Raw genomic sequence first — 13,816 nt, 5'->3', positions numbered from 1 at the left:
AGGCCATGGATAATGATAGCAAAGTGGGAAAGGAAACATGCTCTTCTCACCGTTTCACTGGAATCTGAGCCGGGAGCCCAATGTTGTGACCTTTATTGGGTTTAAGCTTTGGCTTAGTTTTGCTTTTGTTCCTAACACATGTATTTTAAAGCTTGCAGGAGAGGTGGTTTCTGTGCTACCCATTCTATGAGCTGTATTTCATATGTTGTGTTGCAGCCCTTGGATGCCAAGGTAATAATAGGCAATATGGACCAAAGGTGGGATTTTCCGACAAGTCGATGTGAGTTAGGAGGGCAATGAAAGTCATTGGGACTTGTGCGCTGAACTCCCCTTGGGCAAATTCCCAGCTCAAAGGAAAGAAGACAATGTGCAAGGGTTCTCCACATTGGTCAACTGGGGAGGGGAACAGAATCCTCTTTCCAGGTCATGGGGCTCCAGCCCAGATCCACAGGCCCATGCTCTTACCGTACCCTGCCTTGCCCACCTGAACCTACTCTCCAGTAACATAGAGTGTGCTGTCATGGAACACAGCTTCACAGCAGGAAAGACAAGGGGAGCTTCCTGGTATGGCCTCCTGTTGGCTATTTCCAAATGCAGTTCTTTCACATCAAGGTGCACATTAGCACTGCAGATTAGCATGTATGCACCTTGATCTCAATTATCCAGTCACAATGATACTTGAATTTTGTAGGCATAGCATATACTGTAGTTCTTAAATCTATGGTGCAACTCAACCATTTTATTAATAGATCCTCAGCTGGTGTAAATCAGTGTCACACCATTCACTGCAATAAAGCTACAGTGATTTACACCAGCTAAGAATCTGGGCCAATGTGTTCTGACTTCTTTTGAATTTTAAATGTTCACTGCTAATAATGAAAGGAATATAAGCTATTGTGGTTCTCAGGGGGAGGTAATTTCCAAACGTGGGAGCTAAAAGATTCCACTTAAAACCCACATTTTGACGTTTAGGTCAGCTCTTGGGTGAGTAAGGTGAGATTTTCCATTGACTTTCTATGGGAATGATGGCATGGCTACATGGGGACATCCAGGAAAATTAATCCAAATTAACTAAAGGTTTGAATTTGAAGCACACTTTGGAAGTGAATTAAGCCACATCAAATTAAGGCCACTTTAATTCTGAATAATAGTGTCCATGCAGGGATTTAATGTGGTTTAACTAATCCACTTTAAGAATTAATTTGGATTCACCTTCCAGAGTGTCCTTGTGTAGACAAGCTCTTCAGCACCTAATTGATATCTGTGTCTTTGAAACATTTCCCCTAAATGGCCATTTTTTGTATGAGTGCAGATTTTATTAAATGTGTGATGTGGCCATGCTATGAAGGTGGGCCACACTCACAAAGAAGGCTCACAGCATCAGTGGTCATTACCTGCAGGGATGTTCACAAAGCTAAGTACAAATAAAATTCAAGAGAGGAGAGAAAAGATTAAAGTGAAACAAGCCCTGGAAACACAATTAATTAAGCCAGTTCTTTGAACAAGTACACATGTCAACAGCAGAGTGTAGCTTGCCAACAGCGTGGCAGGGTACACAGGTAAGATAAACACAACACTTAAACACTTGCAGGAGATTAACCTTTCTGTAATCAGCATAATTAGTTAAGACTATACCAACATGCCTGCAGTACTAAAACAGTAAATAAATAAATAAAAATATAAACTGTTCTGAAGCTGCTCTCTTTAAAGAGCATTACTCTTTCATCAGCTGTAAGCCACTGCACAGAGAAAATAATAAAACCAGGATATGAATTTTCAGTGGTGAGCAGATAGTTCAAACTAAACAGTGGGTGACGTTTCTTCTTCAGGTTCTGATGAATATGGTTGTGGGTGGGGGAAGTGTTGGGGTACCTGACCTAAAGGAGGATTTGGGGAAGAGTTTGTCAGCAGTGTATGTGGTGCTTTGTGCCTCATGTCACTGGAAGACAGAAATGGATGGGTTAGGGCATGTCTATGGAGAGGTAGAAGGGAATTGCACTGGGACCAGGGGGATTAGTTGCCCCTGTATGGAGTGGCTGAGAATAGTTTGAGGGTAGGTATGACAGAATGTGGATGAGAGGGATACATTTTGGTAGAGGCATGACTCTAGAAGTGACAGATGTTGCTTTGTATTGACTAGTGAACATATCACATGGAGTGAGTTATTTTGTGGAAACTCCACTATTTGGAGAATGCACTGGAATTGTTGCTGACTAGGTCTAAGCCATAAATCATGTCCGTGCTACGATGTCAGAATCATCACATCATGCGAGGCTTGGAAGGAACCTCTTGTGAGTGTAAGCTACACCCACTCGGTGTGACTCTCTGTCTCCTGGTGGCAGCTAGGCCTTGGCTAAGAGAGGTAGGTCTTTCAGCTCAAGTAATAGAGGCTCATTTATGGATTTCCCAGGTTTGATCCCTGCTGTCAACAACCCATCCAGGGACATCAGCATTACAAGTGATGGTCCAAACATGGAATCTAGCTGGGAAGCCTCTGAGGCTTGGGAAGTGCTTCCTGCTCAGGGGAAGATGAAAACCACCACCAGATGGGGACAGAGCATAGAGTGAGCATGGCTTATATACATAATACAACGGGTGTCTGTTTCCTGTACTATGAGTGGACTAAGGGCAGGTCTTCACTACCCGCTGGATTGGCGGGTAGCGATTGATCTATCGGGGATCGATTTATCGCGTTTCGTCTAGATGCAATAAATCAATCCCTGAACGCACTCCCCGTCGACTCCGGAACTCCAGCTCGCGGGAGGCGGAAGCGGAGTCGATGGGGGAGCGGCAGCGGTCGACTCGCCACTGTCCTCACCGCCAGGTAAGTCGACCTAAGATATGCCAACTTCAGCTACGCTATTCGCATAGCAGAAGTTGCGTAGCTTAGGTTGACCGCCCCCCCACCCCAGTGTAGACCAGGGCTAAATTCATTATTATCATTGTCTCCTGCTAGCAGTTTAAATAATTGGCACCGTCAATACACGTAATTGGAGAGCTACCTCTTTTCCCAGTTGCAGGTGCTGGCACAGACTGAAGCAGAGTTACTTCTTTCATAGGAACGGGAAGGCCAATTTCAATAGGTCCTTCTCTGAAGATCTGTTCAGTGTCACGCAAACAGCGAGCCTGGGTCACAAGCAAAAAAGGAGCAATGTTTTGGCTGAAAACGCCTACGAGCACAGGTCTCTTATGATACCTGCTTCATCCGCACAGGCATAATTATAGAAAGACAAGGAGGTGGCTACTAACTAAAGTCATCAATTAAACGCATTAGGAAGGTCATGGTTTTGGAGTCTTTGTTTCTTTAAAGCAACACACTGTGGAAGAGTTTGAGTCTCTGTGTGGTTCTATATATTACAGTCATGCCTAGAGGCCCCAACCAAGATCTGGGTCCCATTGTGCTGCAGGCTGGACACACACACAGTCAGAGACAGTCCCTGCCCTGAAGAGTTTACAATCCAAATAGACAAGACAGAGTGGAAGGGGAAACAGAGGGTGAAATGATTTGCCCCAGTTCACACAGCGGGTCAGTAGATACCACCCAGGTCTCTTGAATGCCACACCAGTGCCCTATCCACTAAACCATGCTGTTTTAGTCCACGAGCTGTTGTACCTGTTGGGTGCTCTCTATCATTGCCAGTGCTTCGGCCATTAGTTTCTGGTTAACTCCACAAAGGTTTGCCACTTTCGTCTGGCACTTGTGATGGACGTTCATGCCACATGCTGAAAGGAAGAAGTTTATGAGGTGATCGGAGCCTGGGGAGGATTGCATTATAAACAGCATTTGTCTGACATGAGGCAGAGCACTTCAATTGGCCTGAGCCAACAGGTCAGGGTGAAATTCACCCCTGTGAAGCCCTACGGAGCTCAAGGCCTAGGCACCAGTTAAATCCTATTGGTGCATAGTCACTGTGCTGGCCCAACCTGAATAAGCCACAAGCTGGGGAGATGCATGGGGACATTTTCCTCCCCAAGCCTGTGGAGCAGCTGTGGATCCACTCTTCAGCCCCATGGGCCATGCATCCTTGTGCAGTCCCCAAAATGATCCTGCTGTGTGTGTGCGTGTGTGTGTGTGTGGGCGATCCTCAGGCTCTGCCCTCAGCATGTCCCCCTGCCCCCAACGACTAAGGAGCTATCTGCATGCTTAATGTAAACAGGATTTGGCCCTTAGACTGCAGCTCCTCAGGAGAGCAGCCTTGTAAAGGCCCATTCATTCCATCTACATTTGCAGAGCAGCAGGACTCACCGTCACACTTTAACCCTTGCCTCGCCAGGCCCCAAAGAAGTGTGCCACAGTGCTCGCAGAATGTCGGGCTCTTATAGTTGTAGACCTTAAACCGGTGCGGCATATCTATCTTAAACCTCTCCTTGTGGAACTGCAAGGAAAAAAGTCAGCAGTGAAAATATTACCCACTCTGCATCAGTGCTGAATTAAAAAAAGAAAAGTACTCATCATCCATATTATTCTATCTATTTTAGGGGGATTATGCTGCTGCCCATCACTGTGGTCTTTGACAGCCTTATTATTAGTTGGCAGGGTTTTTACCATGCCCGGGAAAAAAAAATCCTTGGGAATAAGCAATATATTGTACATAGAAAACAGGGTAGGGAAAAAAGTGACATCCATGCCAGTGCTGTATCTTTGTTATTGGGATTGACCAAAAAAAAGGAAATTGTCTATAGATTTACAAAGCCAACTAATGGATTTTGCCACAAAGCTCCCATCTTTGTCAACGGGAATTGTGTGGCTAAACCCTCTAGTTAGCTTTGAGAATAACAGCCTAAAGTGTTTGAAGGGTGTAAACACCATGGAGGGATCAGAATTGATGAAGGGAAAAGCTACATGGGTATAAATAGGGGCTGTGTGATGAAATTAACTAAGAAAATCGTAGTCTTAATATCAATGTGGAAATGGCAGCTTACTCTCATTTCTGCAAAGATTAGGGAAATGCTCCCTGGAACAATGATGTGAAAAAGCAAGATAAAGGCATAATAAAGGGGAACTTGTCAATATACAGATCTCCCATTAACAGTCTGCAAAGTTTGGATAATATAATATATACACTCTTGAAATGGTAAATTCCTCGATTTTAAGGCCAGAAGGGACCATTATGATCATTGAGTCTGACCTCCTGCATCATAAAGGCCAACAAACTTCATAGTATCTCCCTCGTGCCCATAACGTCTATCTGCGGTATAGCATCTCTTTTAGGAAGACATCCAGTCTTGATTTAAATATTGCAAAATCAGTTATTAAATTTGAGTGCATCACAAATAAGAGATTGTGTGACCGATCAGGAAGGTGCAAGCAAAGGACACGAATCTGATTCATTACACCCATTCTACACCAGTAACTTCAGTGACTTCACTGGAGTTACTCCTGGCTTACATCAGTATAAGAAAGATCAGAATGAAATCCCTATGCCGAAATGTGACACATACCATTGTTTCTCTGCTATTGATTGCCGATCCTGTGCACTTAGCTATTACTTTATCAATACACTTCTTATGAATGGCAGCATTGCATTCTGAAAGAACAGATAAGCCACGATATTAGGAAAAAATGCCATCTAAAAAAATGACTGAATAAATAATGATAGTAATATAATAAAGCTTCTTACGCCTGCACTGGTAGCCTTGTTTGTTAAGACCCCTGGAATAAACACAAAGCTGGTTAATTTTGAATTTTCAGAGAGCCCCCATAGAGCAGCAGTATTTATGCAATGGAAATTGAAGAAGACCACATTGATTTTTATTAGCTCCTGTAGGGCTTATCTAGCTTAAGTATCTTTATTCACTTCAGTTAGTAGTTAGAATGACTGCTTGAGGCCCTCACAGCAGGTTTTGTGCACTTTACAACTTTTAATTTTGCATCAGTTAATGGCAACCTGTTTATTAGAAACCTATGTGTATTTTAGTCACTGCAGAAACAGTAAAAGATAGGAGTGAATGTTCATACTGGTACAAATGCAATTAGAATCATGACAACTGGGTGTGTCATATCCCGGGAATGAAACATGTAACCCCTACATGTAACAGATAAAGGGCCTGATACCGTGACACTTACTCACACGAGGAGTCTTTACTCCTTCAAACAGTTCCAATGCCCAAATCCTGAGGCCCTTTCTCAGTTTCCAGTCCTAACGACCTGATCACACTCCCATTAAAGTCAACGGAAAGATTCTCCGGCCCAGATCTTCAGAGGTATTTAGGCACCTAACTCCCATTGATTTCAAAGGAAGATGAGAGGCTAAATACCTTTGGGGATCTGTGCCTGACGGACTTCAACTGGAGCTGGACTGGGCCCTGCTCAGACAAACGCTCACTGAAAAGGCCCATTGGAGTCAAGTATGTGAGTGAGAGTTGTGGGGTCAGGCCTCTTAATGGTGAGCAATAATAATGTTTCTTCACTGAGGTTTGGAGGAATGGATCCTCCTGAGATGATGATTAATGTCTAGTATGTAACAGAAGTGCCCGGGGACATCTGCATACACATGCACATGCTGAATTGCACTGGGCTGTGATCCAGGGAAGACTTGAAAGCTCCTCACTTGAACCAACTCTCATTCATTCGTAGCCACAGAGTGCTTATGGAATGGCAGCTGGTTAACACGGCGGACAATGAGTTTCAGAATGAAAGGTGGAGGAAGCTCTGAATCATTGTACGTACCAGACGAACTCATGGCAGACAGAGCAGAATGTGGGTTGTGGGAAAAAGGTAGCAGTGAACTCGTGACATTTGACGTTGTGAATTTTGGCTTGCTTGATAGCTCCCCGGCGCTGATGCAGGGAGAAAAACCCCTCTGTCTCACAGTCGATCAGCTCTTTAGCATCTGGGAAGAAAGGAGACGTAAGAGTTCATTACGAAATTCAGTTATTGTGTATGTGTGTAGATATATACAGTATAAGTATATACAGTGTAAGTACAATATAACTACAGTGTGTGTATACACTCACGGTAGTTATACTATACTTATACTCTGTGTTCTCAGCTGTCTTTTACTGGAGAATCTCAGAGTGCTTTACAAGCATTAATAAATGAAGCCACACACCACTCTAGTGAGGCAGGTATTACACTCATTTGACTGATGGGGAACTGGGACACAGAGAAGTTAAATGACATGCATAAGGACAGAGGCTGTACAGTTGACAATAGAATCCAGGAGTCCTAAGTCCCAGACCTATGCTCTAGCCTCCCCTCTGTAACTATGCTGATGGAAGCAACTAATGTAGACCAAACTCACCTAACATATATACTTAGTATAAAGCTTATAAGAAATTACACATGACTCCTCTGGTTAGATATGAAGCAGGCAGAGTGCCCTTGTCTGTTTCATGATGGCTTTCATTCTACCACTTTAAAGCAGAAAGGGAAAGTCCTCCAAATAAGCAGTCAATCAGTTTAAATACCAATTTGCTGTTCTGAAACTACTGGTAGAAGATCCGTTCAGCATTTACAACGTGAATGTATGATGGTGGGCATGACCTAGGAGAGGTAAAAGCAGGGGAAACAGCTGGCAAAATTCACAATGATAATCTGAGCTGGGCGGGAAAAGGTCATTCTGTTTCATGGAGGATTTTTATATTTTGTTCCAATTGGGAACGAAACCCCCAAATTTCAAAATTCTCATTGAAAAAGAAAAAGATCCCCAGCTCTGGGGCAGACGGCTGGTGGGCTGTCTGGAAGTTGTGCACTCTGGAAACTCTGGGGTCCCCAGCAGCCCACCAGGTGGACCCTGAATCTCTGGAGTCTCTGACTCTGAAGCAGTCCGCCTAGTGTGCTTCCCTGGAGCCACGGACCATGGAAGCCCTGAGGTCCCCAGCAGCCCATCAGACAGGCTGGCAAGGAACCAGGTGGGTGAGTGGGCAGAAAACACTGCCAGGGTTCCGTTGGAACTTTGGTGAAATTGAACCATCTCTGTGAAACATTTTATTTTTGATGAATTGGCAAATTCTGATGAAATACTGTTGCACGGGAATTTTTCCAACCAACTCTAATGATAAAGTGGATTGAGCTGTTTGCTACAATGACAGTGTAGGTGTCCTTCATGTTGTATCCCCAGTGAAACTCAGCCCTGATCAGAATAGCTGGTAGAGTACATCTACAGGCAAGAAAATAGTTCATTTTCCATGTCTGTTCCATCAGTGTTCAGTCTGGCTAACTATTGGTGACAATGAGGTCAATTGTGCCGGTAGAACTGTCCACTAGGAAATTGGCTGAGACCATCCACTTATTTCACCTGGGACCCCTGAATTTCGGTTTCTACTGACTTGAACTAGCATTGAGCTGATGACTTAAGGGAGAAAATTCTCGATCCTATAGCCAATGCCTTGAGCACTCCTATCTAACTTTCCTCCCACCTCTACCCATATTTTAAATCCAGTGTATTTGTTTTCCATATACGTTTACATTTAAATTCTAGAATCTTGGGTGATGCTATTTATTATTAGAAAAAGTCTATTTAATTCTGTGGCAAGCAACATTAAACGATAATCTCCCCAAAACTACAGCTCCATGCTTCTAAATATGTGTTTCCAAAGGTTGGAATTGGCTTAAAATGCTGAATTACAAGACAACAGGAACCAGTGAACTGTTGCTAATGCTAATTCATAATATGTAGAGCATAGGAATTATTTAATGTATTGTTTCCAGCAAATAATTTTCTTTAAAGTAAAAAAAAAAGGCACTGAACCCTTTCTGTATAACCCACAGAAGCAGAATGTGTTAATACAGACAAGCTCTTGTCTTCTCTTGTTGGCTTTCACAAACGAAGCAGGGCTGGGTCTGGTTAGTATTTGGGTGGGAGATTTCCAAGGAAACCCGAGGTTTTGAAGGAAGTGGTTTGAGTGGTTTACTAAGTTTGCACGTCCCTCTAGTCAGAACTGAACTAATGCCCCATCATGAGGTTACAGCACAGTATGGAAGTGCTGGCATTGGACTAGATGGAAAGGAGAGAATGTGACCGAAAAACAGTCACGAGTATCTCTTTGGGATGTTGTTGACCTCACTGATACCTTGATCTACTAAGTGATGCAAGGTATGAAGGCATAAACAAGAGGAAGTATTTTTGAGGCATGTTTTTTTAAAATCCACCTGGTGCTCTTTCAGATGCAGTTTCTTTACCATTCAAATTACAATCTGTAATTTTGGAGACTAACCAGTTTATTTGAGCATGAGCTTTCGTGAGCTACAGCTCACTTCATCGGATGCATAGCATATTGTGGAAACTGAAGAAGACATTATATACACACAGAGACCATGACCATGACCATCATGGTCTCTGTGTGTATATAATGTCTTCTGCAGTTTCCACAGTATGCTATGCATCCGATGAAGTGAGCTGTAGCTCACGAAAGCTCATGCTCAAATAAACTGGTTAGTCTCTAAGGTGCCACAAGTACTCCTTTTCTTTTTTCTTTTTACGAATACAGACTAACACGGCTGTTACTCTGAAACCAATCTGTAATTTAGGGCTTGATCCAACTATGAGTTAGATCAGGGCCATGGGGTAAATATTCATGAAGCTGTTTTCAAAAATATAGACCTTTCAACTCTTGACATGAGTGCTCAGATGTAAGATTTTCAATTTACACAGAATTGTGCCCTGAAAAAAGTGGTTAGAATTATATAGAGAGATTCTTTTTGCATATTCCTTGCAATTCTACCAGGCCAGTACTGATTTACTATATGCTGAATTCATGAAAATATTCACAGTTAGTGTGATTCTGCAAGCTTTGCAGAGGAATAAAACCCAACCCTTGCTAAATAATATAATAATATCCACCAAGTGGATTGTACAACAATGCACCTAAGTATTCTGTAGGAAGTAGCCTGCACTGAAGTATTGATTCTGACATTGCTATGTGCAATACGGAGATGTACTGGACACCTAACTGCCCTAAAGGTTAGCCCCCGTGATGGGTTAAGACTTCTGTTTCAATGCTGACCTGATACAGCTTGGCAGCAGAAGCCTTAGTACCCATCAGAGGTAGGAGTTGATGAGGAAAAGTACCAATGTGCACATGCTTCCTAATGAATTATTTTCATTGTCTTATTGGAAGATCTTTCTAAGTTCAGGTTGTTACCTCCCCATCTAGTCCTCCATCCTGCACTCATCAAAGTCAATGGGAGTTTTGTCAAGGTCAAAAGATGAAAATGTGTTTTACATGGCCATTTATGCACTTTGCCATCCCTTTATGTTGAGATTGTTCCAAACCAATATATTCTTAATGTATACATTTTTCAGCTAGGAGCTCTATACAGGGCCGGTCCAAACCTTTGAAATCAATGGGAGTCTTTCCACTATCCTGGATGGGAGCTGGATCTGGAATTAGGTCCTTTTTTCTTCTGGGTTGGCTTAAAGGAATGCATGTGTAGGGATGGCAGCTACGGGAGAATCCACTTTTTTACGTAAAGCTAGCAAATTTGAATGCAAATAACTGAGGGACAGCCAACGTGGAACCCCGCAATGCAATATGAAGTGCTCTTCATAGTGAAGCCGCATTCAACCCATTTCAATAATCTCAATACAAGTCTATAGGTGAATCATCAGTATTGAAGTGAGCATTATTTTAAATGCCAGGTGTTTATCTGAAGATGACTTGTCTGTCCCACATAACCAGAAATCAAATCAATTAATCAATAAATAGTGTCACTTGCCGCTCATTTCCAGGAAGTATCTTGCATTCATTAGCATTCTCCCTTGAGGTTTCAATTCTAGCTGGTTGAGACAAGAAGAAAGAAAAAAAAGTGTAGATGTTAGACAGCAATGCTACTTAACGGCAATCACTTCAGATGCCTGAGCGAACTCAAAGCTAAAGTCTAGCAATAATCTCAGCTGGCAAGAAAAAAATTCATTTCCCCACAGAATTCAATAAATGGCAATAACTACTCGGTTTTGGTTCATTCATTATTAGACACAGTAACCACTGGAGAACAAAGTGTATAGAAGGGCTCTGGGAGAAGCGATGGACAATATGATGGGATGGGATGTTAGATGGGATGGGATCTGAGTTACTACAGAGAATTCTTTCCTGGGTGTCTGGCTGGTGAATCTTGCCCACATGCTCAGGGTTCAGCTGATTGCCATATTTGGGGTCGGGAAGGAATTTTCCTCCAGGGCAGATTGGAAGAGGCCCTGGGGGGTTTTTGCCTTCCTCTGCAGCATGGGGCATGGGTCACTTGCTGGAGGATTCTCTGCTCCTTGAAGTCTTTAAACCATGATTTGAGGACTTCAAGAGCTCAGACATAGGTGAGAGTTTATTGCAGGAGTGGGTGGGTGAGATTCGGTGGCCTGCGTTGTGCAGGAGGTCGGACTAGATGATCATAATGGTCCCTTCTGACCTTAGTATCTATGAAATCTATATGGTTATAAGACTATGTTGTTTCTCACCAGAGGCTTGGGAACAGCATGCTAGAACATATATGAAGTATGGATAAAATAATAAATAAAGCTCAGATTTTCCAAAATGCTCCATATCCACCAGCTTCTATCAAGAGAACATATCATTCCCAGTGGCAGCTGCTGAGTGCTAAGCACTTTTGCAAATGTGGCTGTAAGTGCCTAACTCCTATAGGCTTCAATGGGAGTTAGGTGCCTATCGATATTTTTGGTTTGCTGGCTGAATCAAAACATTTTTTAAGAAAAACTGTTTCAGGTTGACCCAAAATAAAATTTTTCGACAATTAGGAAAAATAAAAAAACCTCAAGGAAAGTTTGATTCCACTCCACATGAAATGTTTCATTTTGTTTTTGAAGGCTTTTTACTTAAAAAAAAAAAACAACTGAGATGGAATTCGAAACGAAAAGTCATTTTGAATAAAAAATTGAAATATTTCAATTAGAAAATGTCCGAACAAAGTGTTTAAATTTGGGGGGGGGGGATGTTTTGGGTTTTTTTCAGCCAGAACAATTTGGTGAATTCAACAGAAATTCCCAAAATGTTTTGGTTGACCCAAATCTGCATTTTTCAGCGAAAAAGAGCTTTGGATGAAAAATTTTGCCCAGCTTCACTTCTTAGGCACTTTTGCAAATCCCACTGGGTGCCTATCTGCATCCTTAGGCCCCTAAATGCCTTTGTATCTGGCTCTATGAAGCCTAATGGGACTTTGGGTATGTCTTCATAGCAACTAGATACCCACAGCTGGCCCGTGCCAGCTGACTCAGGCTCGTGGGGCTTGGGTTGTGGGGCTGTTTCATTGCTGTGTAAATGTCTAGGACCCTGTGAGGTGGGAGGGCCCCGGAGCTCAGGCGCTAGCCGGAGCTTGGAAGTCTACACAGCAATGAATCAGCCTCACTGTCTGAACCCCACGAGCCCGAGTTGGCTGCCGTGGGCCAGCTGCAGGGTTTTCTTTGCTGTGCAGACATACTCTTAGGCTCTATGTACCCGTAGGCTCTGAAGTCTCCAAACTGTTTTTAAAATAGAAATGAGTTTTTGAAAATTTTACCCTATGGGTAAATCTTCCAAGTTAGCATAGGCGCTGACTCCGTGGGTGCTCAGCACCCACCAGCGGGTCCCGCCAGTCAGCTTCTCCCCTCTCCCCAGTGCCTCTCACCCACCAATGGGCCTGCCAATCAGCTCCTCCCTCTCCCCCCCACGCTCCCACCAGCTGAGGATCAGCTGTTCAGCAGCGGGCAGGAGGAACAGCGGGGGAGGAGAAGGAGTGGGGGGCATGAAAAGGCAGAGTGAGGGCGGGGCGCACTTGGAGGAGGGGGCGGAATAAGGCAGGAAGGGACAGGGCAGGGGTAGGGCCTTGGGGGAGGGGTGGAGTGTGGGTGGGGCAGAGCAGGGGTTGAGCACCCTCCCCTGTCCCTATTAAGAGCACGGCGATCACAAAAATACTATTTGCTAAACAGCATTACCTGCAGCCTGCCTGCTGGGATTATCATGCCATGTAATTAATACTTTGAGCCTGTTTCATCACTACCATACTTCAGATTTATACCACTGATATTTAACGGAGTCACAGTGATATAACACTGAAATGATGCAGCGGTGAATCAGTCCACTGATATTAGACAGATTAAATTTTAAGAGCATTTCTCTAGGGCACATAAGATAATTCATATGTAGTCACTCATATTACTATCTTCCCCCAAAGGATTATCTAAGCAAAGCTATTATGTCTGCGTGACTCAGAGGAACCAGAATGCTTGCTAATATAAGTTATATGTTTTAATATAGCAGTGACAGTTAATATAAAAGCATTATGTTGCTCTTTTTGATATTCATGGACTGCTTTCCATCAAGCAATGCACGAGATTATGCCACATGAGTTCCTTGGATGGGCAGACAATTTTTGTTGGCATATCAGTTACATTTGCAATCTGGTATGCACGTAGCGCCTCCCCTTATTCCATAAGAGTTATCTCTAACAAGCCATCAGTGGTGTTAACAACCCAAAGCGCTTACCCATATTTCTGTCTTCCCATTGGTCTTCTTGCACCTGTCTGCCAGTATGTTGAGTTCAACTGTGGTTTCTGAAACCATCTCTGCGCTTTTGTCCTTCACAACAATGTGCATGACCCTACCCTTGTTGATATGGGCGTCGAACGTGCTGTTCCAGGGTGGGTACATGGTGGGCTTCTTTTGGACGTACACTTGGCCATTCTCTGTTAACAGAAAAGATATTTAGACATATTGGGATGTCCGCCTGAGAGGATGCGACACAATGGGCCTGATTCTCATTTATGCCAAGGCTACCACGCAGGTGAGAAGGGGCCCTTGAACTAAATTTAAATATAATTTGTGCCCACTTAAAGACCTCTTTATTCTGCCACAGTGATGTAAAGTGACTTAGAGTAAATAAGAATCA

General features: G+C 43.3%; 1 protein-coding gene across 3 annotated transcripts in view; it reads right to left on the bottom strand.

Moving 5' to 3' along the window:
- Positions 1-13,816, bottom strand: part of PRKCQ (protein kinase C theta) — an 85,995-nt gene that overhangs the window by 39,917 nt on the left and 32,262 nt on the right. For 2 of the 3 annotated variants that reach the window (XM_074942682.1, XM_074942683.1), the window contains 8 exons: positions 13,414-13,613; positions 10,661-10,721; positions 6,671-6,833; positions 5,622-5,653; positions 5,443-5,528; positions 4,247-4,376; positions 3,614-3,723; positions 3,003-3,126 (listed from right to left, as the gene is read on the bottom strand). In XM_074942682.1, the coding sequence (XP_074798783.1) occupies positions 3,003-3,126; positions 3,614-3,723; positions 4,247-4,376; positions 5,443-5,528; positions 5,622-5,653; positions 6,671-6,833; positions 10,661-10,721; positions 13,414-13,613 (906 nt within the window). Of the gene's footprint in view, positions 1-3,002; positions 3,127-3,613; positions 3,724-4,246; positions 4,377-5,442; positions 5,529-5,621; positions 5,654-6,670; positions 6,834-10,660; positions 10,722-13,413; positions 13,614-13,816 lie in introns of those variants that run through there. The other variant, XM_074942684.1, reaches the window with a different exon arrangement.

Source organism: Natator depressus, chromosome 1 (genome assembly GCF_965152275.1).
Source record: "Natator depressus isolate rNatDep1 chromosome 1, rNatDep2.hap1, whole genome shotgun sequence".
NCBI classification, from domain to species: Eukaryota; Metazoa; Chordata; order Testudines; family Cheloniidae; genus Natator; species Natator depressus.
The sequence above is the reverse complement of the archived record's forward strand: the minus strand, read 5'-3'. Positions and strand labels throughout refer to the sequence as shown.